Raw genomic sequence first — 27284 nt, 5'->3', positions numbered from 1 at the left:
CTAGTTAGCTTTGTCATCCTTATCAAATCGTTCTGAAAGAGCTCTTAACATATTTCCTGGCAATTTTTGGTGTCTATCCCGAAGATTTTCAGGTGCAGTCTTGGCCTGTTGAAAAAATAAAAATAAAGGAATACATTATGTTATAGCTAAAGGAACAGGAAAAAGGTAAAGGAGTCAGAACCAGTAGCATTAAGAATCCCATTTTTTCCAGCTACAGAAGCACAATATGTAATTTCTTTCTGGGATAAAAGGTAAAGGCAGATAAGGACTTTTAGCTAATTGTGGTAGGAAACCATCTCTCCAGTTCTTAAGGCATATTCTGCTGGCTCCCCAGCAAAGGAGAGGGAGGAAATTACTGTCTCCTTGCATATTGAACCTTGAGTATGAAACCCAGAATGCTCACCCAGACCCTGCTCTGCAGTGTTCAGCCAAAATGCATGTACCAGGCCTAAGAGGACCTATGCAAGTCCTACCAGGCATACCACCATGGCAGGTCCTCCAAGGGCACCCTTAACACAATAATGCCTCAGTAAAGCTAATCTTTCTCTCCACAACTTTCTCTACTGTATAGACTCAATGTGGTAGGAGCAAACAAACCACACCACTGTCCAATGACAATGTAATGCATCTTAACAATGTGAAATAAAGAAGAGAACCACAGGATAACCAAAGGATCAACCCCTGCACACCCACCAAAGTAAACTACTGCTCCTTCAAACAGGCAACCAAAAGCTGAAACTAGATGTGGGGAGGGAGGGGGTTCAGCAAGAATGAAAGCATAAAGCGCTTGGGGAGAACCAGCCATAAAAACCATGTTCCAAAACTCCTTCCTTTTAGCCATCAGACCCCCACATGCTCCTTCCCTTAACCCCCTGCCTTTGGAAGTCCACTTCCCAAGACTTCCTTGAGAAAGTTGGGAAGTGTGACACCCCCTGCAGGAACACCTAAGATATTGTCACACAATACAATACCCTAGAGTACCCTAGAAATGGCATCTGTGTTTGAAATGTCTTCTGTAAAACAACATCTCATTTAAGAGGTTGATGGTGCACAAGCCATAACTATATAGATGCACAGGAGGTAGAGCTCCAGAAACCCACTAAAGGGCAAGAAACTACAAGAAGGAAGCACCAGGAAGGAATGATTCATGGCTTCAATTGTCTCTACACAAATGCACAGAGTATGGGAAACAAGCAAGATGAATTGGAGCTTTTACTACAGGATGGCAAATATGACCTGGTAGGCATTAATGAAGCCTTGTGTGATGAGTCTCATGACTGGAATGTAGGAATTTAGGGGTATAACCTATTCAAAAGGAATGAACTAAACAGGAAGGGCTTTATATTGAATGGATGTGTAAACTTTTACAAAAATTCATGATCTGTAGCATGGAAAGCAGATTGAGAGTATATGGGTAAAAATTGTAGGAGACAGAACTACAGTAACCCTTACTGTGGGTGTCTGCTATAGGCCACCAAGACAGACTGAAGACTTGGATGATGCCTTCTTAGAGCAGATTAACAAACATTTAAAAAGGAGAGATATAGTGCAGGCTACTCCCCATTTACATGGGGGTTACATTCTGAGGAACCACACATTTAAGTGAAATCATGTACAGTGGTACCTCCGTTTGCAGATGGGATCCGTTCTGGAGCTCTAGATGGGTTTCCGCAACCGGAGGTGCCTGTTCTGCGCACACGTGATAGAGCGCTTCAGCACATGCGCACAGCACAATAGAGCGCTACTGCACATGCACACGGGGCGAAAACCAGGAAATATCCTTCCGTGTTTGCCATGTGCGTATCCCGAAGGATACGTAATAAGAGGGGCACATAGGTAGAGGTACCACTATATAATCAAAACACCACTAAAAGAGCCTGCAAACTCCCTGTGGCATTTGCCCATTCCTTGTGATTACGTTTGTACAGGAGGGATGGAAATGGTTAATGTAGACCGACTAATGAGAAAGCTCAGAGGCGGAGCCTACCCGGTTTTGAGGTTCAGGCCAGGGGTTTACCACGGGGAGATGGAGGAGTGAAGGTCAGACAGAGGCATAGTGGTTGTGACAGAGTGAAAGACACGGATAGAAGTGAGAGAGAAGAGTGTGACAGTGTGAGATGGTGCCACATCTAGTTAAGGGCGCGCATTTGAGAAACCATTCTGAATATATTTAAAGCTTGTTTGTTCTTCAATAAACTTTAATCTTCGTTGTTGACTTTACAACCTGACTGAGACTCAGTATTTCACCAGAAGATACCTGGTTGGTGGCAGCGGAAGAATAAAGCAGTGGTGTACAGGTCAATAGTCCGTGAAACGACCGGGGGCTCTGTACGATTGCTACACTCCCCCTTCCACACCCACTCCAAAAATGTGACATTTTGGGGTCATTTCTGGGTTTGGTGCAATGCATGGTTGCACACATATTGAAACTCAGCCTCAACAAGTTTAAGAATCAATAAGTAAAGTGAACATAATTCACAAAAGTATACCGTATTTTTTGCTCTATAAGACTCACTTTTTGACTCCTAAAAAGTAAGGGGAAATGTGTGTGCATCTTATGGAGCGAATGCAGGCTGCGCAGCTATCCCAGAAGCCAGAACAGCAAGAGGGATTGCTGCTTTCACTGCGTAGCGATCCCTCTTGCTGTTCTGGCTTCTGAGATTCAAAATATTTTTTTTCTTGTTTTCCTCCTCCAAAAACTAGGTGCGTCTTGTGGTCTGGTGCGTCTTATAGAGCGAAAAATAAGGTATATAACGAAGCCTAGCTCTGGATGTATTGATTGAGGAAGTCAGTGTGCAGAATACGATTTAGAACTGAAAAAGGAGATCAACATTAGGGAAAAATTCCTATGTTTTTGTATTTCCAAGTATAAAGTTCACTTACTATTTCAGCCAGCTCTGTGGCAGTTTTATTTGGATCATATGGGATGGGTTCTCCAACATATGTCCTCAATTTCACTGGGAACCCTCCATAAGTGGGAAGGAGTACACATCGAGTTTTCTCATACAGCCATTTTGTCAGCCCTGTAAAAGAAAGTGACCGCATATCAAATTGGACCTTAGTTAGCATTCTGTTAAGCAATTGCAATCAATCCATCCCAAGGAGGAAGAGTTAAATAATATGAGTGCTTGGGAAAAGATATGCAACACATTCAATCAGCTCTTCTCATCTCTTGGCAATTGGGATCATAAGTTGTACAACAGACTGCAAAATATGGTTTGTTTCCTGATCTGTTCCTGTCTATGTTGGGCTTCCTACCCCTCTTATAGACTATAGCTTTCTTTTAAATCTAATAGAAAACTAAACAAAGGCATATTTACTCAATACTGAGGCAGGCAGCACAGATAAACTCTGCTAGTAGGTAGGAAATAGATAATTGGTTTTTTTAAAAAAACATAGTCTATTATTAAAATGTATATTGCCTGAAATTGGATCTCTTGCTCAACCAAGAAACATAAGATATTTAACTCACTTGTCTTTCCCAAGCTCCTGTATGCTTCACAACTGTTTTGTGTAAATATTGGGATGATGGGCTAGAAGAATGAAAGATGAAACAAAAATGAAAGAAAGGCGAGAACTGGATAATTACTTCGTCCTGACCACCCCACCTTTATTTTTGTTAAGGACAAAGAAGAATGCTTCACATCTGGGATTATTATGAGAAGCAAGTCATAGATTATGCAATAGTTTTTTAAAAAATATATATATATTTATTAAGATTTTCAAATTTAATACAATAAAAAAGAATCAAAAAGGAAAAAGCAAAAAAGATTAAAAACACATAAAGTTCACAATACCTATTTTTCAATAACATATTTCCCTGACCTCCTCATACCTCCCTTTCTTGTATTCCTGTTCAAATTGTTAATTCAGCAAATCCTTATCCATAATTTTTAACCTATTTCTATACTTAATTTAACATATTATTATTTTACTTTTTCTCTTTCATCCATTTCCTCAATTTATTTTTGCTAACCTTATTTTCATTTAATTTAGTTCATTTTAAAAAACCAATTTTACCTTATCCAAACTTAAACATCAATACTTATACATCAATACACATTCTTAAAACATTCTTTCTAAAGTCGACCCAAATTCCCTTTCACGAATTTCCCAATTTTCATACACATTACAAAAACAAAATAAAAATAAAACACATTATAAGTATGTACCCTTTGGATTCCCAAACCCCACCCCACCCCTTTCCCGGTTTCAGTCCCCAACAAATGTCCATCAGTCTTAATCTAGTATTAGCCTGGAGATCTCACATCCAAGGCTCTTAATTCTCTCTCAATTCCTCTCTGCCGGTTTTTTTGATAGTCCTTAAAATTAAACACCAAATCTCGGAGAAGCTCTGGCCCTTCAGGATCCATGTTTCTTCCAACCAGTCCTCCATACTTAAAAGTGGAGCCCAAATCTTGTTTCTTACTCCTTTCAAGTCCAAATGTCCCCGAGGCTCCAACCTCCACCTTAAGCAAATTTGTAATCCTTAGGTCTTCAGATCTCCACATAAGGAGATCTCTCCTTTTTTCAATCTCCAATTCAGGCCAGATTTTCCACATCAAGTTCTTATTTTCCTTCATTACCATCATGTCAGACCTCAAGTCCTCCTTCATCATCTGCAGAATTACAGCTACTCCTTCCTTTTCTTCAGGGACAGCATATGTCTCCTTCTCCAAATTCTCAAAGTTGTCAAGTTTCTCTTTCTGTTCAGTTGAATAAACTTCCTGATTCAAATCCTTATCAGATTCAATGATATTGTTTACAGTTGAGTCCAGAGTTGTAACATTTATAGCCAAAACATCAATTTGGCCTTGTAACTTTCCCAAGAGAACAAAGACTCTGTCTAACTCAGCCTGAATTCTCCCTCCTCCAGCCATTCTTGTAATGTCCCAAAACCCCCTCTAGAGGGATTTTGGTTTCTTAATATTCATTCCAGTTCAAATCCAAAAATCCAGTTAGTTTGTATCAGTTCTTTCTTGTTTTCAAAAAATTGTAACAAAATTGTAACAGATATAACCAGCAGAAGCAACAGAAACAAAGTTCTCTTTTTCCGTCTTGACAGCTAATTTGACAGCTGTCAAACTCTTTAGTACCTCATCAACAGGCTCTCTCGCGGAACACTCCCAGGTCCGGGAGGGTGGCACTTCAGCTCCCAAAATTAGCTCTTTATCCTCCAGCAAGATTTCTTATACTGCCAAACCGTGAAATTAAAGTCTTTTACCAAAGAAGGAAAAAAGAGGTTCTCTCGACCTTAGTTAGCAGGTCCTTGCTTTAACTTGTTTACAAGATGGGGAGGCAGACTTCCTTTTTACACCTTCCCCGATCGTGCCTAATTCTTAAAAAAAAAAATTCTTTACAGTTCCAATTTCCGTAGTACTCACGGGTTGTTACTTTTAGAATCCAATTGTTCACAAGAAGAAGTCAGTGCTCTCCGACCATGGCAATGCGGCTTCACTCCACAGGAGAAGCAGTCGACTCTCAGCACCGTGCCGCTCACCCCGTCCCCCGTTCCAAAGCCTTTAAAAAGGCTCCTTCGCAGGTCTGGGGGGCGCAAATGGTGCCCGCCAAGTCACCAGGTTCACAGGCTTCACCGCCTGTGATTTTTGAGGGTCCCCGCGTCGCCGCAGCGGCAATACCCAATCCTGTGGAGCCGATTCCCTCCGGAGCTCAGAGGGAATCCGCCATTAGTCGATGGCGCTAACCCGGAAGTCCATAGATTATGCAATTGGCTTCAAAATATCTTTTCAAATATCTCAGATGAAGAAACTTCACAAGTTGTTGCCCAGATTTTCAGGAACTGAAGAGGAAAAAAGGGGGGGCAAAGGCCATTTTTTTAATTATACGTTATTGATTTCAGTACCTTTTTTAAAAAAGCAGGGGTGGGGAATCCATGGCTCTCCAGATATCATTTGACCCTGAAACAGGATATTTGCCATCCTTAGCTATGGAGAATGCTAAATCAAGGATGTCAACACAGTACGTCATATCCAGGATAATTGTGAGGACAATGCAAATTGCCCAAACATCACTCACCACTTTCGCCTCCAAAGCTAGCCGAGCGAAACCTGTACGGTTACCCCAGATTAAGCTGTAGTCATTACTAAAGTTTGCTTCTGTAGCTCTACCAGGTGCTATGCCCAATAAATGGCCTTTCTTCAGAATTTCCACACATTCAGCTTTCTTGAAATCTTTCAAGTATATCAAATCAAAACATACTTTCTTCCCTGAAAAAGAAAGCCCCAAATAGAAAAATGCATTTTATATGGCTTATTGAGGAAATAGTGTGGATACTATACATGTGTCGTTATTCCAAAGATATTGCTCGATTACGGATCAACTAGGATTTCATGGAATGGGAACTTTATGCTAGTTCCTCTTTTGATCACAGCCTTTTTTTGGAAAGCTCACAGAATGAGGTTGAGTGCTGAGGTGACCACCTTTTGGACAAGTGATCCTCAAGTCAAGTCTCTAGTACAATAGATGGATATTCAAGTTTGCATCATGATAAAAATACAGCCCATAGTGTCTTGCTGGACAATCTTCAATCTTCAATCCCTATAGGCTGCATGGGTTTTGGATACAGTGGACATTCACACATAGATAGATAGATAGATGATAGATAGATAGATAGATAGATAGATAGATAGATAGATGATAGATAGATAGATAGATAGATAGATAGATAGATAGATAGATGATTGATAGATAGATAGATGATAGATAGATAGATAGATAGATAGATAGATAGATAGATAGAACACAGAGAGGAACCCATGCTGGTGGAAACCTGCCTACACCAGCAGAAGCCCATCTTTTCACCCAAACAGGAGGTCAGATGCTCCATTAATTTACCCAGTGGAATGCCCCCCAACATAACTCTCTGTGCTACTGGGCCTGTTTGGGCTCTCACCTCACTTCTTTTGCTTTATTTTTAAAATTGACCTATGTGTGGTGTCATAGTTTCCTGGTGTGGCTGCAGTTTGCATGCAGGGGAAGATGATGTGGGGGGAGTTGCAGTGGAGGTTCCATGAACACTGTGTAGAAAGGATGCCACAAGTGTTTGCTTGCAGTGTCACGTGGGGGCATAAAAGCTGTGCGTGAGAGTGCTTGATTGTCCATGTGTTTGGGGGAGGCATACTTCCTGGGATCACTGCACATTGCTTAATAGGTTGGAGTTGCTGTGAAAGCCATGGGCATGTATGTGTGCTTCTGCCCTTTTCCTTAGCTGTAGCTCCCATCCCATCCCAGTTGCCACAAAGTGTGTATGAATACAGTGAATTTTTCACAGGAAGCTTGCTAGTGAACATACTCTAAAGTAGTTTCCCCTACTTTGAATTGTTCTTCAGGATAAGACACATCCATCTTTATTAATGACTGGTTTTTGCAATACTCATTGTACCTGAGGAAATCATCAAGTTGGACACCTAATCCTTGTCCTATTCTGGCATTAAAGTCAGCAGGAATTATTATATGGGAGCTTGTAGTCACAGCATAGATATCAGATAGCACATTATCCAGATTACCCCAATTGTTCGATTCCCTGAAGAGGAATGTAGACAATACGAGAAAGCACAATATTTCAGCATGGAAACACAGGAATTACCTTGCGATTACTGGGGTAAAAATGTCATTCTCATTTATGTTTTGAGGTCAGATAACATTTACCTGCAATCTGTGATCAAGGGCCAAAACATCCAAACCTACATGCTTTATTGGAAACATAGCCTGATTCAAATAAGATGCCTGAAACATTATTGGGAGAAGAGATTGAGGCTGTAAATGGCCCAAAGCAACACTGCACTTTTCACTTCCTTTTAAAATTCTAGGATGACACAGGAATTTTCAAGTTGGCATGCTCACCACTTCTGTCAAAGTCTTGATATAGAATTGGGAATTAAGGTAGGCACTTGACAGGTTGTCTCTTAAGTGTCATCCTCAACACTGAAGCAAACAGGGCTCCCTCATGTTCTCAGGAGTGTCAGGCGAAGAAGTAGGACAGTGCCTGGAAGGGACTCAGCAGCTTGCAAGGCAACATCTCTCTCTGGAAAGCCTGTGGTTTTTATCTGCCTTTTAGTAGGTTTTAAGCTGTTTTAATGAGTTTTAATTGGTTTTAACTCTTCTTCAAGTGATTCATGAAGTGACTAGGGAAGATCAGAAACCTATGGTTTTTTGTTTTTTGGTTCTATTTGCCTTTTACTTCCCATGGATATTTGTTTTTAATGTCTCTGTGATCCTTTGATGTCAAAGCATGTCAACCTGAAAATTTTTGCTCCTGATCAAGCAACCAGCTGCCTGCAGTAAAATTGGCATGGCAGAATTTAATTTCAGTGATCAAAAAGATGGTATTGGAGATCTCAGAAAATGCCTGGAGCACAAGTGACTGGTCAAGTTTATTGGAGTAGAACTGATTACTGAGGGTGATTACTTGAGGTTCAGGATTCTAACCCAGTAGCATTAATGAAATCCTCATTTGCTGTTGAATTAAAGAGTCACGTGCCAATGTAAGAGCTTTCACTTATGCACTAGGATTCAATATTGCAACAGAACATGTTGTTAAGGTTGTGTAATACACAACATACATATTTTACCTGGCTTGGAGAGAAGCTACCATCAAAGGGAGCAAACGCACTTGTCACAATTTCTATCTTTACTCTGTGCCCAATATATTATTGTGCCATAGGAATGCTATTGTAGGTGTGACTCCATATTTCATGTTTGATTACAAATGACCACAACTTCCAAGCCACTGGCTCACCAAGCCGCCTCTCTTTTTCACAGTGCTTGGTCTCTTCATACAGATGGCACACCTATCACAGTTTCTTGAAACCACCATGTGAAGAGATGTTTCTCAATACAGCTGGAAATTAGCCTACGAAAAAGTGCACCAGACAGGCCCAACACAAGAGACAGAACATGCCTTGTCCATGTCTCTGCAAGGGAGTGAGAAGGCAGAAATCCATTAGGGAAGATCAGAAACGTGTGGGGTTTCTTGTTTTTTTGTTCTGTTTGCCTTTTCGCATGGATATTTCTTTTTGATGTGTCCGTGACTGCATCACATTATTTCTCCCCTGTTGAAAATCATGCTTAATGCAGGAAAAATACTACTTCTCTGTTGGAAGGAATGCCTCCCCTCTGCAAAAAGAGAGTAAAACAGACCATCATATGTGTATGCAAACATTTCGCCTCTACCTGACAATACTGAACATGTACCGAATACCAGAGACCCTTTGATGTCAAAGCATGTCAACCTGGAACTTTTTTGCTCCTGATCAAGCAATGCATACTGCAGGGGCAACTCCTGAAGAAGCTTTTCAACCAGCTGCCTGCAGTAAAACCCAATGTGTTATTGTGCTATATGAATGCTATTGTAGGTGTGACTCCATATTTCATGTTTGATTACAAATGACCACAACTTCCAAGCAGCCGGCGCCCTAAGCCTTTTTCACAATGCTTAGTTTCTTCATACAGATGGCACACCTATCACAGTTTCTTGACAGCACCACATAAGAGACGTGTTTCAATACGGCTGGAAATTAGCCATCGAAAAAGTGCAGCAGACAGGATTTCAGGTGCTTCTCCAGAGAGGTGACTGAATTAAAGGCAATTTAGGCTTACCAGGAATGTAAGTAAAAACTTTTGTTCATAGAATCCTAAAGTTTAGAGTTCAGAGGGGACCCAGGGGTCGTCTAGTTAACCCCTTGCAATGCAGGAATCTCAACAAACATCCCTGGTTAGTTTTGTAAAAGTTCTAATGTTCTTAATGTTCTAATGTTCTTAAGTATGCTTAAGTATGTAGGCGCAAACAGCTTGAGGCAGCCTTACCTGAGACCGCAGACTCATCCGAAAGACTGAGAAGCTCCTTTTAACACCAGTGCAACTCCTCCCTAGCAGTGCTTTTCCTATTGTGAAGAGCCTCCACTTCAGGCCTCCCCCAGAATGCCCCATTGGGGGGACTTCTGCTGGGTGGTGCTGAGGAACCAGAGGCGCTTGGCCCACCCGTAGAAAAGTAAGCTCTTTGCTGCTTGGGTGCTGCTGGCCTCATTGGCATGAATGGAACCAAGCAGTCAAGATAGGACACTCCTGGCCTTGTCAACCATCTGTATAATGGTGCTAATACTCTGAGGATCTTGAAGGAAGTTAAGGTGGATATCTGCAACTAGGAAATGTCCCCTCCAGCAGATACTCCAGCCCCAAGAACGGGCAGGGTGGGTTCATTTGTGATCCAAATCTCTCCCTCAGTAAGTACCATTTATTTATTTATTACCGTTTATTTACATTTGTTTGTTTGTTTGTTTGTTAGATTTGTTAGTTGCTTTATCTTGCCCAAGGCAACCCTAAGCAACTTACTTTGGCCCAATGTGCATAAACATTCATGCCAAACTATTGGCATGAAAGAAACCACTAGTCCAGGTTCAGATAACATGACAAATTGGACTTTCAATACCTGCTGCATGCTATTGCCCTATACCGTATTTTTCGCCCTATAGGATGCACTTTTCCCCTTCCAAAAATGAAGGGGAAATCAGGGTGCGTCCTATGGGGCGAATGCAGGCTTTCGCTGAAGCGTGGAGAGCGAGAGGGGTCGGTGCGCACTGACCCCTCTCACTCTCCAGGCTTCAGGAAGACGTCCGCAGCCTAGGCAGCGCTGTGGGAGGTCCCGCAGGGATGTCTAGGCTGCGGATAGCAGCCTGCTTCCCGGAGCGTCGGGCGCCCTGAAAGCAGAGCGCCCGGCGCTTCGGGAACACATCCGCAGCCTAGGCAGCCCTGCAGGAGTTCCCCGCAGGGCTCCCCACGCTGCGGATAGCAGCCTGCCGCCCGGCGGGCGGGGTGCCTTGAAGCAGAGCGCCCCTCGCGCCGGGCAGACATTGGCCAGCCCCACAAGCTCGGGGGACAGCAGGGAGGCGCAGCGCCACCATCCCGCTGTTCCTCGACCTGGTTAGGTTTCCCCGACCTGCTTTGGGGGGCGGGAAGTAAAGGGGGGAATTTCCTTTATTTCCCCCCCAAAAAAACTAGGTGCGTCCTATGGGACGGAGCGTCCTATGGGACGAAAAATACGGTAATTTGTTTTTATGGTTTAATGTGATATACAAACCAAGCTATTAATTTCTGTGCCCTCAAGAAAAAAATGAGGCTTTTAAACCTCCTACACATTTACCTGGGAGTAAACTTCCTTTTGCACAGGAGGACTTGCTCCTGAGTAGGGCTGGGTGGTGTTGGGTTTTGAACATCGAGGTTTGGTGATAAACCCACTTTGACACCTTCTCTTCTGGGAAGGGGGAGCACCTTAATGGAGCCCCCACCCCACTGCTGGCTCAGCTCCTGCAATCAGTGGTGGGTTGGGGGCTGTGTAAAACTGCTTGGGTGAGGTGATAATAATAATAATAATAATAATAATAATAATAATAATAATAATAATAATTTATTATTTATACCCCACCCATCTGGCTGAGTTTCCCCAGCCACTCTGGGCGGCTCCCAATCAATGTTAAAAACAGTACAGCGTTACATATTAAAAACTTCCCTGAACAGGGCTGCCTTAAGATGTCTTCTGAATGTCATGTAATTATTTATCTCTTTGACATCTGATGGGAGGGCGTTCCACAGGGCGGGCGCCACTACCGAGAAGGCCCTCTGTCTGGTTCCCTGTAGGTGAGGGCAACAGTCTCAGCCAAGTCTCAGCCAAGCAGTTTAAAGAGGCAGAGGAAGGAGCAACTGTTTCACCTATGCAGCTTGTTTCTCCCTTGGCCAGTATGAGAGCAGACAATGAGGTTTCACTCATCCTTCTGAGTCCCTCTGCCTCCAGCACCCGTCTGCAGCTTGTTTCTCCCTTGGCGCTGGTAGCAGAGGGACTCAGAATGTGGCGGTTTCACCAGCAATATACTGCTGAGTGAAACTGTCATCATAGTCTGCCCCTCATACCGGACCCGGGCGATGTATTGGTACATTGCCTAGGCCTAGATGTGAGTACCGTATTTTTCGCTCCATTGGACGCACCGGACCATAGGAGGGGGAGAACAGGGGGGGGGGTTTGTTCTCCCGCTCTAAAACAAGGTGCGTTCAAGGTACATTCACCAGAGCTTGTGGGGCTGGGGGGGGGAGCGCAGCGCCCTGCTGCCCTGCAGAGGCTTTGCGTGCAGCCGTCCCCAAGCTAGAACAGCGAGACGGAGCCCTCCGTCTCGCTGTTCTGGCTTGGGAACAGCCTTGCTAGCCTCTGTAGGACAGCGGGGTGAAGGCACCCCGCTGCCCTGGGGAGGCTGTGCACGCAGCTGTCCCCAAGCTAGAACAGCGAGACAGAGCCCTCCGTCTCGCTGTTCTGGCTTGGGAACAGCCTTACTAGCTTCTGCAGGACAGCGGGGTGAAGGCACCCCGCTGCCCTGGAGAGGCTGTGCGCGCAGCCATCCCCAAGCTAGAACAGCGAGACGGAGCGCTCCGCAGTGCTCCGTCTTCCTGTTCTGGCTTTGGGCTTAGCGGCGCAGCCTGCATTCACTCTATAGGATGCACACACATTTCCCCTTAATTTTTGGAGGGGAAAATGTGCGTCCTATGGAACGAAAAATACGGTAAATAGCAGAAGTCAGCACTGTGAATGTGTAAGGCCATGGCACCCTGGTGTGACTTGAAGATGCCGCAGAAAAACTAAAAGACATATTGTAGTGGCAACTGTTGCAGGAAACCCCCCCCCCCATCATTCAGTTTGTACAAACTCCACACACACTCTCACTCACACACTACATTTGCTATGCTTCTGTTATAAATTCATAGAAAAGCAACCATACATTGGATTTGCACTGTTCCACTTTTATTTTACTCCATGAAGGAAGGACTACAAAATGGGGAAGGTTTGATACAGGCCACCATAATCCCTTGAGCATACCAGCACATACAACAGGAGCCCTGCCCAGTTGCTATGCCAACCCTGATGGTCCTAGACAGAAGACCATCAAGATCACAAAGAACTTGCATATGGGAGTGGATTCAGCACGGACTGGAACAAAGGACAATAATCAGCTCTACCCTCTGGGGGCAGGAAACTGCAAATTCCCCTCTGTCACCTGGAAAGTACTCATGGGGAGGGGGAAAGGGGGAACCAGCCAGGTGACAGGACACTCAGGTTACCACCACAACCCCTTCCTCAACCCCTCCTTTCTGTGATGTATGTATGATGTTTCTGGGGGTGGTCTTGATCTACAGGGTGGCAATTTCAAAAGTTTTTATAAGACCTTGCACACCATTTTTCTGGGTCCTTCCTCTCTCCTGCAAGTGAGGGGAGCACCCTGTTGCAACAGTTCAATAAAGGCCAAGCCTACAGGCTGCTGTTTTGCTCCAAGTTATCCTGGCTGGTGTCTTTGTTTTTGTCCAAGGGAGCCCTCGGATTTTCCCGTTAACACAACCACATGTTTAAGGTCCCATTTGGCCTTTTTATATCTGGGTTTCTAACCTTGCCCTAGTGAGGGGGGGTGTTAGTTTGTTCTCTCTCTCACTCTCCAGTAAAAAACTGAAGGAGAAAACAGTCTAAAATTGAGAGTATATGGCCATGGGGAAACTTGGGGGATGCTGGGAATCCAGACTCCATTGCTGAATTCACTCACTTGTGGAATTAACAACCTGGCATAAAGTCCTTTTTGGAAATAAAAATGGATAACTAGCAGAAAATGCCTTTTCCAAATATAAAAGAATTGTCACTGTTTTAATGCAGCTGATTTATAGGGATTACTCTTTCAAGTGTAACATTATTTCATGTTTCAGTTAAACACCCACCCTCCCATTACACACTTTGATTCTGACTCTAGCAGTGTAAGTCCACAAAAAGGGGCATTCTGGGAGTCTTGCAGGATAGGGCAAGAAAGGACTTGCACCTCTTCGAAAACTTTTGCATAGACAGGAGGTGCTGAGCTACTGAGCTAGCAATCCTTCCAAAGAAGTCATACACAATCCAGTACAATTCTCTGCATGTTTATTTGGTTTTAATTACATAATTATTAAATTTTCCTATTACAGAACTATGGTTTGTTTTATATGGACTAGTTAGCTTTGTCATCCTTATCAAATCGTTCTGAAAGAGCTCTTAATATACTTCCTGGCATTTTTTGGTGTCTATCCCGAAGATTTTCAAGTGCAGTCTTGGTCTGTTGAAAAAACAAAAACAAAGGAATACATTATGTTATAGCTAAAGGAATAGGAGAAACCTAAAGGAGTCAGACCCAGTAGCATTAAAAATATCCCATTTTTTCCAGCTAAAGAAGCACAATATGTAATTTCTTTCTGGGATCAGAAGTAAGGGCAGATAAGGATTTTTAGCTAATTGTGGTAGGAAACCATCTCTCCAGATCCTAAGGCATATGCAACTGGCTCCCCAGCAAAGGAGAGGGAGGAAATTACTGTCTCCTTGCATATTGAACCTTGAGCATGAACCCATAATGCTCACTCAGACCCTGCTCTGCAGTGTTCACCCAAAATGTGTGTACCAGGCCTAAGAGGAACTATGCAAGTCCTACTAGGCATACTGCCTTGGCAGGTCCCTAAAGGGCACCCTTAACACAATAATGCCTCAGTAAAGCTGATCTTTCTCTCCACAACTTTCTCATCTGTACAGATTTAACGCAGTAGGAGCAAACAAACCACACCACTGTCAAATGACGATGCCTGCATCCCAACAATGTGAAGTAAAAGGAAGGAACCACAGGACAACCAAGGATTCAACCCACACACACCCGCAAAAATAAATTACTTCTCCGCCCCTTCAAACAAGCAACCAAAAGCCGGAACTAGATGTGGGGAGGGAGAGGGTGAAGCAAGAATGAAAGCAGAAAGTTCTTGGGGGAGACGAAAGCAACCATGAATATTAAGGGTCTGGAAAGCAAACCTTATGAGCAACAGTGAAAGAAGCTGGGTATTTTCAGCCTGAAAAAGAGGGGACTGAGAAGAGTTATGATAGCCATTTTCAAATATCTTAAGGGTTGTCACATGGAAGATGGAGTAAGCTTATTTTCTCCTGCTCTGCTGGGTAGGACTCAAACCAATGCCTTATAATAATCATCATCATTTTTAAAATTTATACTCCACCCATCTGACAGGGTTTCCATAGCCACTCTTCAAGTTGCAAGTAAGGAAATTCCAACTCAACATCAGGAAGAGCTTTCTGACAGTGAGAGCTGTTTTGACAGTTCAACAGTCTCCCCTGAGAGGTTGTGAAGGTGTTTAATAATAATAACAACAATAATAATTTATTTGTATCCTACCATCCGTGGCCAAAGCTGGGCTCAGAGCGGCTCACATCATATAAGACAATATGCATAAAACCAAGCGATCAATAAATTAAGATACATCCCACAATTAATTCAAACAAATTAAAATTAAAACCGGACAAGTGGAAATCTTCAGGGTAAAATTGAAAGCGGTTACCAACTGTAACCACTGATTTCCACTGATATTATAAGCACCTTTGAGTGGGCTGGGAACCTCCTTCATGCTTTTTTCCCCAAAGATCTTTACTGAAACTTAACATATACACATAATAACCAAAATTCCCAATGATTCCCTCACATAAAATATAATATCTAAATTACAACAGCTGCATAATTATACACTTAATTATAAAACCCACCACCCACCCTCTACTTCACTCCACAGCAATTCCACTTCTTTATATTTCTTTCTACCTTTTTTTCCTTGCATTGTAGAATAAATTATTTTTGTTAAATTCTGATTTTTCCTTCTTTCTTTATTGGTTTTGTTATTGCTTACATTTTTTTATTCTAAGCCTATTAGCATGTCATTTTTAGAACAATATTTTGACATACAATCTTCAAAATACTTCCACTCCATTCTTAACTTTTGATTTGAATGATATCTTATAACTGAAGTTAATTTTGCCAATTCTATATACTCACTTAATTTACAAATCCACTCTTCCTTTGTTGGTGTGTCCTGAGATTTCCATTTAGTGGCAGCTGTTGTTGCATTTTTTTTTTCATATGTGGTATGTCATTGCCTACCACTCCTAACAGATAAGCTTCAGGATTTTTTTATGAAGGGTTTTTTAAGCATTTTCTAAAGTTCCTCATGTATTATTCCCAAAACTTCTTTATTTTCTTGCAACCCCACTACATATGAATTATCGTTCCAGGTTCTTTGTTACATTTCCAACAAAGGTTGGATTTTAATTATAAATTTTGGCGAGTTTAACTGGTGTTAAATACCACCTGTAAAACATTTAAACAAAGTTTTCCTTTATCATATAGCAAGTGGTAAAGCGGTTATTCTCGCGCCAGAGTTTCTCCCATTGTTCTAAATATATAGTGTGGCCGATATCTTTTGCCCATTTGGCCACTGTTCCTTTTACCTCTTCATCCATCAAATCATAGTCCAATAATAGAGTGTAAATTTTCGATAATAATTTCCTATTGTTTTGTAATATAATGGTGCTAAATAGCAATTGTTCTTTGGCGAAACCTTTTCTTTGATCTCCCTTAAGCACACTTTTAAATTGTATATATTGCCAATTATCCATCCCATATTGTTTTAATTCCTCATATGTTTTTAATTTTAACTTTCCTTGGTCTTCCTCCAGTATTTGTCTATATGTTGCCCAGTTCGGATTCATATTGAGTTTTTTAACTGCATGGGCTTCTAATGGAGAGATCCATATAGGAACTTGTGGCTCTAATAGCGGTTTATATTTATTCCAAACTTTCAACAATGAATTTCTGAGTATATGATTTTTGAAGCCATTATGTACCTTAACCTTCTTGTACGCTAGGTAGGCTTGCCATCCATACCTATTGTCAAAACCTTCTAGATTTAAAATACTAGTGTTTTCCAATATAATCCATTCTTTTAGCCATGCCAGACATTCTGCTTCATAGTATAATTTTAAATTCGGTAATGCCAGTCCTCCTCTCTCCCTTTTATCTTTTACTAGTTTATACTTTATGCATGGTTTTTTGGTTTGCCATATGAATTTTGTTAGATATTTTCTCCATTCATCAAAACAATTTTCTTTAATTATTATTGGTATTGTTTGGAACAAATATATCATTTTGGGTAAATCATTCATCTTAATTATAGATATTCTCCCCATTAATGTCAGCTTTAATCTACTCCAGGTTTCTAGATCTCTTCTAATTTCCTTCCAGGCTTTTTCATAATTGTTTCCAAATAGATTAATATTTTTCATCATCATTTCTATACCTAAATGTTTTGCTTTTGTTTTGTAACAATTTCCAATCCTAATTTCTTCTGTAATTTGTTCTTTTCTAATTTTTGTATGTTTTTTACCATAAGTTTTGTTTTTGACATATTTATCTTGAAGCCTGCTACTTTCCCGAACTCATTCATTATCCTCAATGCTTTCATTAAACTGCTTTCTGACTCCTCGGTTGTTAATATAATATCGTCCGCAAAAGCTTTAATTTTGAAAACATCCTTGCCTAATGTAATTCCCTTTATCTCTTTTTCTTATTTTTCATGCTTCTTATACAAGGAGAAAATGAGTCAGACGGAACCCTGACCAAAGGCCTGGCAGAATAGCTCCGTCTTGCAGGCCCTGCAGAAAGATGTCAAATCCCACAGGGCCCTAGTCACTTGTGAGAGAGTGTTCCACCAGGCCAGGGCCACGGCCGAAAAGGCCCTGGCTCTGGTCGAGGCCAGTCTGATCTCCCTGGGGCCCGGAATCTTTAGGATGTTGTTATTTGCAGACCGCAAGGTCCTCCGTGAGGCATACCAAGAGAGGCGGTCCCGAAGGTACAAGGTTAAGCAGAGGCTGGATGGCCATCTGTCATGGATGCTTTAGTTGATATTCCTTCATTGCAGAGGAGTAGACTAGATGACCCTTGGTTCCCTTTCAACTCTAAGATTCTATGATTCTATATCTAAAAATTTGTTGGGGGTTCAAAGTTGGTAGCTCAGAGGGCATTTAATTAGTCTCAACAAGTTAAGCAGAGGAAAAGCTGAGTGATCAATATAATGCACAAAAATATATATAATAAAGCCTAGCTCTGGGTCATACAGAATGAGAAGCCAGTATGCAGAATACAATTTAGAACTGAGAAAGTGAAAAAACAATAGGAAAGATTATTCTGTTTTATATTTCCTGGTACTTACTTTTTCAGCCAGCTCTGTGGCAGTTATATTTGGATCATATGGGATGGGTTCTCCAATATATGTCCTCAATTTCACTGGAAACCCTCCATATACAGGAAGGAGTAAACATCGAGTTTTCTCATATACCCATCTTGCCAACCCTGTGTATGAAAGGGAAAAGATTCTGAAAGAATATGACCCCATATCAAATGGATGAGACAAAGAAGCTTTGAATTGGCCAACAAACTCGGCAGGATGTTAACCTGGTTAATAAAGAAAAGGCAAAAAGATAAAATTATAGGTAAAATAATAGATCAAGGGGAAGAGATAGTAGACCCAGAAAAAACAAAACAGTGCTTTGTAATTTATTATAAAAAACTGTACAAATCAGAAGATAAAGATGAGAATAAAATAAATGATTATCTATAACAAAACAAATTACTGGCAATATTAGAAGAGGAACATAGATATTTAAATTCAACTATCAAAATAGAAGAAATACTACAAGTAATAAAAAACAAACAAAAGTTGGGGAATCTCCGGGCCCAGATGGAATTTCAATTAGTTACTATTAAAAAAACTAGAAGAGGCCATACTTCCAACCCTGAAAAAGATTATGAGCAATATATTAGAGAATGGGAAGACACCGGAGTCATGGAAAGAAGCCTTAAAAACCTTGATCCCGAAAGAAGGAGCAGATCTGATGAATACCAAAAACTATAGACCAATTTCATTACTAAATTTAGATTACAAAATTTTTACAGGAATACTTGCAAACAGATTAAAAAAGATATTAAATAGACTAATTAACGAAGACTGGGCTGGCTTCCTCCCGGGAAGACAAATATATAACAATACAAGAACAATTATCAGTTTATTAGAATATTTGGGGGTAGGTGGGAATAAAAGATCAGCAATGATGTTAGTGGACGCTGAAAATGCATTTGATCATGCATCATTGGATTTCTTGTTGAACACCATTGATGCAATGAAATTAGGAAATAAAATATATTGCAGAATCAAGGCAATATATAATCATAAATAAGCAAAATTAATCATAAATAATGAACTAACAAAAACATTTAACATTGAATAAGGGATTAGACAAGGCTGTCCATTCTCACCACTTTTATTTATCACCATATTAGAAACATTAGTAACAGCTATAAGGAAAGAACCAAAAATAAAAGGTATTTATTTGGGCAACAGATTTTATAAACTCAAAGCCTTTGCAGATTACATCATCATAACCACCGAGAACCCAACAAAGAGCATATTAGAAACACTGACAAAAATGGATGAATTCAGGAGTCTCAGCATTAAACTAAACAAAGAAAAAACAAAATTATTCGTGAAAAACATGTGAAGAAGAAAAAAGAGGATTGTAAACTAAAACAGGATTAAAAATAACAAATAAGGTGTAATACCTAGGCATCTGGATCACAACAAAAAATATAAACCTTTTAATTACAATTATGTAAAAAAATGGAAAGAAATAAAAAAAAGATTTGGAGATTTGGGGGAGGTTAAATCTGTCACTGTGGGGCAGGATGTCAATAATTAAAATGAGAGTGCTACCAAAGATGTTATTCCAATTCCAAACATTACCAATAATCAGTGGAGTTAAATGTTTTAAAGAGTGAGAGAAAGATCTGGCAAAATTCATTTGGCAGGGTAAAAAACCTGGAGTAAAATTACTAACAGAGATTAGAGACAGAGGTGGATTTGCAGTTCCAGAAGTAAAAGGAGTGATACTAAAGTGGGTGCAAGATCTGGGTTATCCTATAGAATTACAAAAATGGGAAGAGCTATGGAGAAAGAATCTAAGATTCACAGCATGTTACGTAATTAAACAAAAGTTTATGAAAATGCAATTTAGATGGTATTTAGCCCCTTCAAAATTAGCCAAAATGACTAAAAATTATGATAATAAATGTTGGAGGTGCAAATTATATGAGGAAACCTTTTTCCATATGTGCCCAGGAATCAAAAAATATGGGACACAACCTATGAGGAATTAACAAAAATATTAAAATTTACATTACAAAAAACCTCGGAAGCATTCTTACTAAGGATCTTAACAAATAACATTCCAAAAGAAAGCAAGAGAATATTCCTCTACACAGTGACTGCATCTAGACTGCTAGTAGCTAAGTATTGGAAGAGTGAATTTATCCCATCAAGAGAGGAATGGCAGTTAAAACTCTGCGAGTACTTGGAATTCACGAAAATGACAGAATCAATAAGAAACAAATCAGCAGACAAAGTCAAAAAAGAATGGGAATGTTTCAACAATTATTTAATGAAACAAGGTTATACTACTAAGACCTGGTTGTGTCTTGAATAACTCCGCAAATAGTGACATACTGTTTCCTCATACCAAGATGAGGATTAATATTAAATACAAGGGGGTAAGTAAGCTAATGCAAATTGAAATCATAATGAGGCAGAAGGAAGCCAACATCAGTAACAAATAAGTAAAGAGATTCAACCCATACTGAAGGTCACTATATATAAGAAATATTATTATAGGGCTGAATTATAGCAAATAGAATTTTTTTAGGAAAGAGGTCTTAAGGCAGTCTAAGTTATTATTTCGATAGAGTTAAACTTTGCTTAATTTTTGTTCGTTTATTTTTCTTTTTTTATATATCCTTTTCTATTCTATGTACGTTGATATGTATGCTTTCCCCTTTTTCCCTTTTCTTTTTTCTTTTTTTCCAGGCAGGTTATTAAAGTATTTTAGCCATGTTGCCGTGTTGATCTGCTGTAGTCGAAACAGCTGTCTGAAGAAGTGTGCATGCACACAAAAGCTCATACCAATAATTAACTTAGTTGGTCTCTAAGGTGCTACTGGAAGGATTTTTTTTATTTGTTAACTATGTATTTAAATGTTGTTTTTTGGGGGGGGGTGATTTCTATAAAAATATTCTGAAAGAATGCGACCCCATATTAAATTTGAAATTAGTTGGCATTTTGAGAGTAGGTAGGAAATAGATATTCATTTTTTAAGAAACACCATTGTATATTATTAAAATGTATTTTGCCTGAAATTAGATATCTTGATCAACCAAGGAACATAATAAATTTAACTCACTTGTATTTCCAAAGGTCCTGAACACTTCAGAATCATTTTGTGCAAATATAGGGATGATGGGCTAAAAGAATAAAATAGGAAATAAACAATAACAGAAAGGTGAGAACTAGTTAATTACTTCCCCCCAACCATTCCACCTTAATTTTTGTTAAAGACTAGAAGGAATGATTCACATTTGGCATTATAATAACAAGCCAGACGTGATTGGCTTCAGAATTCCTGACAGATCTATTCAAATATCTCAGATGAAGAAAATTCACAAGCTGTCCCCCAGATTTTGAGGAATTGAAGAGAGTAAGAAGAAAAAAGTTGTTTTTCTTATTAAACGTTATTGATTTCAGTAGCTTTTTTTAAAAGCAGGGGTGGGAAATACTTGGAACTCCAGATATCATTTGACCCTGAAACAGGATATTTGCAATCCTCGGCCATGGAGGATGCTAGATCAAGGATGTCAACACAGTATGTCATATCCAGGATAATTGTGAGGACAATGCAAATTGCCCAAAGATCACTCACCACTTTTGCCTCCATAGCTAGCCAAGCGAAACCTGTGCGGTTACCCCACATTAAACTGTAGTCTTTACTAAAAAATGCTTCTCTAGCTCCACCAGGGGCAATGCCCAGTAAATGGCCTTTCTTCAGAATTTCCACACATTCAGCTTTCTTGAAATCTCTCAATAAGAGCACATCACAAAGGATCTTTGTCCCTAAAAGAAAGCCCCAAATAGAAAAATGCATTTTATATAGCTCTCATTTAGGAAATAGTGTGAATACTATACAAGTGTCTTTATTCCAAAGATTACTGATCAACTAGGATACAGTGGACATTCACACATAGACAGATACAGAGAGAGAGAGAGAGAGAGAGAGAGAGAGAGAGAGAGAGAGAGAGAGAGAACAGGGAGGAACCTAGGCTGGTGGAAACCTGCCTCCACCAGCATAAGCCCATCTTTTCACCCAGACAGGGGGTTAGATGCTCCATTAATTCACCCAGTGGAATGCCCCCCAACATAACTCTCTGTGCTACTGGGCCTGCTTGGGCTCTCACCTCACTTCTTTTGCTTTATTTTTAAAATTGACTTATGTGTTGTCATAGTTTCCTAGTGTGGCTGCTGTTTGCATGCAGGGGAAGATGATGTGGGGGGTTTGGCAGTGGAGGTTCCATGAACACTGTGTAGAAAGGATGCCACAAGTGTTTGCTTGCAGTGTCACATGGGGGCATAAAAACTGTCTGTGAGAGTGCTTGATTGACCATGTGTTTGGGGGAGGCATGCTTCCTGGGATCACTGCACATTGCTTAATAGGTTGGACTTGCTATGAAAGCCATGGGCATGTATGTGTGCTTCTGCCCTTTTCCTTAGCTGTAGCCCCAACCCCATCCCAGTTGCCACGAAGTGTGTATGAATACAGTGAATTGTTCTTCCCAGTAAGACACATCCATCTTTATTAATGACTGGTTTTTGAGCCCAACAGGACCAGACTGGATCTGCCCTAACAGCCCATGACCTAACTGACCTACTGCTGGAGCTCTGGGCACTGATCAGTGTAAATGTCTTGTTGTTTCCTGTAACTGTCTTTTCGTCTCCTGATTACCCTGAAATTACTTAGGCCTAGAAAAGATAGAGGGTCCTCAACTGAGCCTTCCAGAACAAAGTTGGATCCAGAAGCCCCTCAAACGGCAAACCCGCTCCTTCAAGGGGAGTGCAAACCTATCCAGAACAAGCAACTGACCAATTTGTTGGACATTGCAAGATCCAAGCTCAACTTCTTTTTCCTCATCCATTTCACCACTGCGTCCAGGCAATGGCTCACAGAATGCACAGGCTCTCCTGATTCAGATGTGATGGAGAAAGAGAGCTGAGTGTCATCAGCATACTGATGGTACCTCTCCCCAAAACTTCTATTGCCTACTCCCTGCAGCATCCCATAACATAGTGCTACTCCCTGGAATCGGTCCTAAAGATAGGATTGGAACCATGGTAATACAGTGCCCCCAATTCCCATTCCTTAGAGACAGTCCAGGACAATGCCATAATCAATGGCATCAAATGCCTACAAGAGATCACGAAAAAAGAACAAGGTCACTTGCCCCTTGTCCCACTTCCTTCGAATTCTGGCATCAGGAGTTGCTGTTGGAACCAAACTCCAGTAGAATATGATGCTGAGGATGGAAATTGTTTGGGAGTGATATCCAGGGTCAAATTGTATGCGAAGCATTGTACTTGGTAGGGGTATTATTATGCTGATGAGTTGGGGGGGAGCGTCATCACCTACCCCAAATGATGAAGGGTAGTTCGTTAAAGGATTCCGGGGGGCGTTGCCTCGTCCGAAACCTATGGAGGCTAGGGCCTAAAGCGTGCCCCCGAGCGGTGACCCCTCGGGGAGCGCCTAGGGATGTGCATCTCGGGGGCTCCCCCATTGGTGTTCAGTCCCTTCCGGTTTTATCCTGGATAGTCCGATAGGTCCAATGGCTAAAGCCAATACCGCTCTTACTTGTAACCAATAAGGTTGTGGCCATTTGTTGCCCATTAACCTTAAATTCTGGTGTCCTGTGTCTTAATTTTATTCCAACTGGTGGGGGGTGGGAATCGCCACGCAAGCTGGCACTGGGTGTTGTGCACAACCTGATGAGGATGCCGAGCAAACCTTGGCAATTGATACCTCAACTGGGCATTTCTTCTACTCCGGACCCCTGTACCAGGCAGCCATATTTGCCTAATCACCAGGAGTTCAAGGACGTCAGGACCACTTCTATGGCCCATCCACTTTAGGACCAAGAGCAGAACAGACCAGATAAATGTAGGCCCATAATACCAGATGCTCTATTGTTGCTGCTGTCCCTGTGTTCTTTCACTTTGGAAGAACAGCTGTTTCCTGCTGTTTCATTGGTTGCCTTTCGTGGGGCTTTGGGCCTACGAGTTATTTTCTATGTCTAGGGCAGGCCTTGTTGTTCCAGAATGTCCAGTTCACAGATGGGTTGGTACGCATTCTCCTAAGGCAGTCCAAGATGGGCCAGAAGGCTTTGGCTCCAAGGTCATGAACAAGAGTTGCCATGATGTACCTTTATGCCCTGTGACTTGCAGCCTATCTGGCCACTCAGCCTGTGTGTGGGTCACCTTTTCCTCTCCCAGGATCAATTTGAAGTTTGGACAGTTCTCTGCCCAATTAGCCATAGCTTGTGACCCAGTTCAGTTTGGTTTGCATTCCTTTCGCATAGGTACAGCCACAGCTGCAGCTCTCATGGGCATCCCACCAGATCTGGGACATTGGAAGATGGCAATCTGATGCATTAAAACTTTATATTCACTTTTAAGCAAAGTGCTATACCTAACGTACTGGTTTGTGCTCATCAAGTCATGTGCCCATGATTCTAGGAACAAGGAGGAAATATTTCTTCCAGTCCTTTACTCTGAGGGAATGTTGTCTGTAAACATGGCCATAAAAGTGGAGTGACCTGTTTCCTCCTGCCTAACTGTATATTGATTTGGCTAGTTTAATTTAATTTACAGATCCTTTAGGCTGTTATATAACCTATTGTCCACAATATTTCATTTCATTTTCACTTCAATACTATGCCCTGAGTCTTCCTTAAGGTGTAGTTTGTGTTGAGAAACATCCTGGGATTTTCGGATGAAGGACAGTATACAAATTTAAGAAAGAAAGAAATGAATTGGAAATAATTATTCATCCTACATTCTGTCTTACTTGCAGGGACTTGGTGAGAAAGAACCTCTCCACTAATTTACTGTTTCACCTGTTGCTGCTATTTTATTTACCTGTGGTTTTTTGCCAGATACACTGTTTTGTATTCTATAGCATTGTTTCATGTCATATTTGGCACATGTTTTATGCAAAAAAGCACAATTTTAATTTAAATAATTTACCTGGAAGATTATACAAGAAGTGATGAACTACTGTATTGCACAGTCTTCCTTTCTCTTTATAAGCTTTGCCCACAAAGAAAGAATAGCCGAGAAGGGAAACTGAATGATGAAAAATAACAATCCCTGGTCCTTGAGGGAGATGTTCCAAGCCAATAATTTCATAACCTGAAAATAATAGAAATGGCAACAAATAAATATTATGTTGTTGAAAGGTAAATAAAATATCACAATATTTTATTGGAAGAAAACAGTGTTTCGGAAGGGGGGGAAATGAAATTTAAGATCAGGTACAAAGCTCTGCTATTTATTCCAGCTTTCTGGATGCCAGGAGAGTATCCAAGAGGAACAGGACTTTCTCTTTGGTGGTCGCAGAACTAAAGGGGCAGGAGGGGACTCTCTCCTGGAATATTCATTCCTTGCTTCCTTTTGGACGCAGATGGAAACATTTTTGCCCAGTCTTTCAGTTATTTTGCTTTTTTAATCTACTTTATGTGTGTTTGACCCTTTGAGATGGTTTAACATGATATCAAACTAAATGTTTTGGAGACTTTTATTTATTTATTTGAATGGCAATATTATCCTTCTGTACAGAGCGCTACTTTGGGGAAGAGCTATCTTAGGCCAGGAGCACATTTCTTCCCCATCCCTAAGAGCTCCAACCAGACATCTTCAGACCATCTTCTGAATCACTATATACCAAGTAAGAAAGTTGTTTTCCAGACAGATGCACCATTGACCATGTTATAAGTAGCTACAGGGTTTCATCATTGAGGCCCAGGCTTAGTTTTAGTAGTGTATTTCTGATTTATGCTTCAACTCCTAAAGCAACATCAACATACCCTCCAACATTTCTCAAATGAAAATAAGCCCATCAAATAATAATAATAATAATAATAATAATAATAATAATAATAATATAACAATAATAATTGTATTCTTTATACGCCACCCATCAGACTGGGTTGCCTCAGCCACTCTGGGTGGCTTACAACATATATAAAAATATTAAACGTTAAAAAACTTTTGTATACTTGGCTGCCTAACTCCCTATCCTCTGACATTTCTCTGATGAAAATAGAAACATCCTGAAGAAAAGCGGGGCATTCCAGGATCAAATCAGAAACCCTACCAGGATGGTGTCGGTAAATCTGGGACTGTCCCTGGAGAACAGGAATACTTGGAGGGTTTTTAGCAGTCTTCTGGGAGGATATAAGAAGAATCCTGTTGATGAGGCCAAAGGCCTCTATAGCCCACTGTCCTGTTTCCCACAGTGTCCATCTAAAGTAGTAGCCATCAACACAACTTGTGCTGGCAAATACCATAGTTTATGTTTCAGAGCTGCCTTGTGGTTTATCGTGCTCAGGAAAATTGCACGCTCAAGGTCTCACTATACAATGTTATATTAATTACATTGGCTGTGTACCCACAACACATTTCTCTTGTGACAATCCATGAAGCTGTTTTTAAAGGGCTTTGCTAATTGTAGCTCTGTGAAGTGTAAGCAACATTCTCCAGGTTTGGGGGGGGGTTAAATATGATTAAAATGTATGGTGTTTATGCAGCCACCAACTCACCCTTTCTTCTGTAATACGTCTTGATTTTGTACGTACCTCATAAAATATTTTGTTTTTCCTTAGGATGGCTTATTACATATATAAATATCCATGCCTTTGTTTTGATCCTTACAAAGCCAACCAAAACTTGTAGCTCTTATGACACTGAGGTGGGTTCAGAGCTACACTCCTGATGCACTGTGGCAACCATTGTTCCAGTGTTTCAAGTCTGAAATTCTGATGCTCAGTCCTATGAAAGTATAGGAGCTGATAAGACTGAATTATTGGTATGAAAGAAACCTTTACTCACCATGCCATATCTTTCCATATATATCGAAACAGTGATACATAATGTGCCTTGCCTTGTCCCAAAATTTGCTATAAAAATCATTTTCTTGCTGGTTATTCATCTTCTTGTAGATATATAACAGAAATGAGACAACACAGTAAAATATATAAAAAAATAACCAGAAAGAATAAAGCAAAATGGGAATGATAAATAACCACAGAGGGTGAACCACAGAGTTCAGGCATTCTTCCAAATAAGTAACACTAATCCAGTTTTCCAGCATTTGAGTAATCCAGCTCATTGTTTCCTGATCTGAAGCAAGTGTATGCCAAGAGATGAGAAGAGCAGAAGTGTATGCCAATGAAATAAATATATCA

At 40.7% G+C, this 27284-nt stretch overlaps 1 protein-coding gene across 1 annotated transcript; it reads right to left on the bottom strand.

Moving 5' to 3' along the window:
- On the bottom strand, positions 1-27284 carry LOC128417407 (transmembrane protein 68-like). The gene is made up of 12 exons (XM_053396030.1): positions 26929-27284; positions 25066-25230; positions 21698-21888; positions 21182-21242; positions 18106-18245; positions 14026-14129; positions 13442-13498; positions 9214-9326; positions 6037-6227; positions 3473-3533; positions 2884-3023; positions 1-105 (listed from the first exon to the last, which is right to left on the bottom strand). Exons 1-12 carry the CDS (start codon positions 27206-27208, stop codon positions 1-3), a joined length of 1608 nt encoding a protein of 535 aa, XP_053252005.1. The 5' UTR covers positions 27209-27284.

The sequence above is a fragment of the Podarcis raffonei genome, chromosome 7 (assembly GCF_027172205.1).
Source record: "Podarcis raffonei isolate rPodRaf1 chromosome 7, rPodRaf1.pri, whole genome shotgun sequence".
Classification (NCBI taxonomy): domain Eukaryota; kingdom Metazoa; phylum Chordata; class Lepidosauria; order Squamata; family Lacertidae; genus Podarcis; species Podarcis raffonei.
This window is presented reverse-complemented; position numbering and strand designations above follow the sequence as displayed.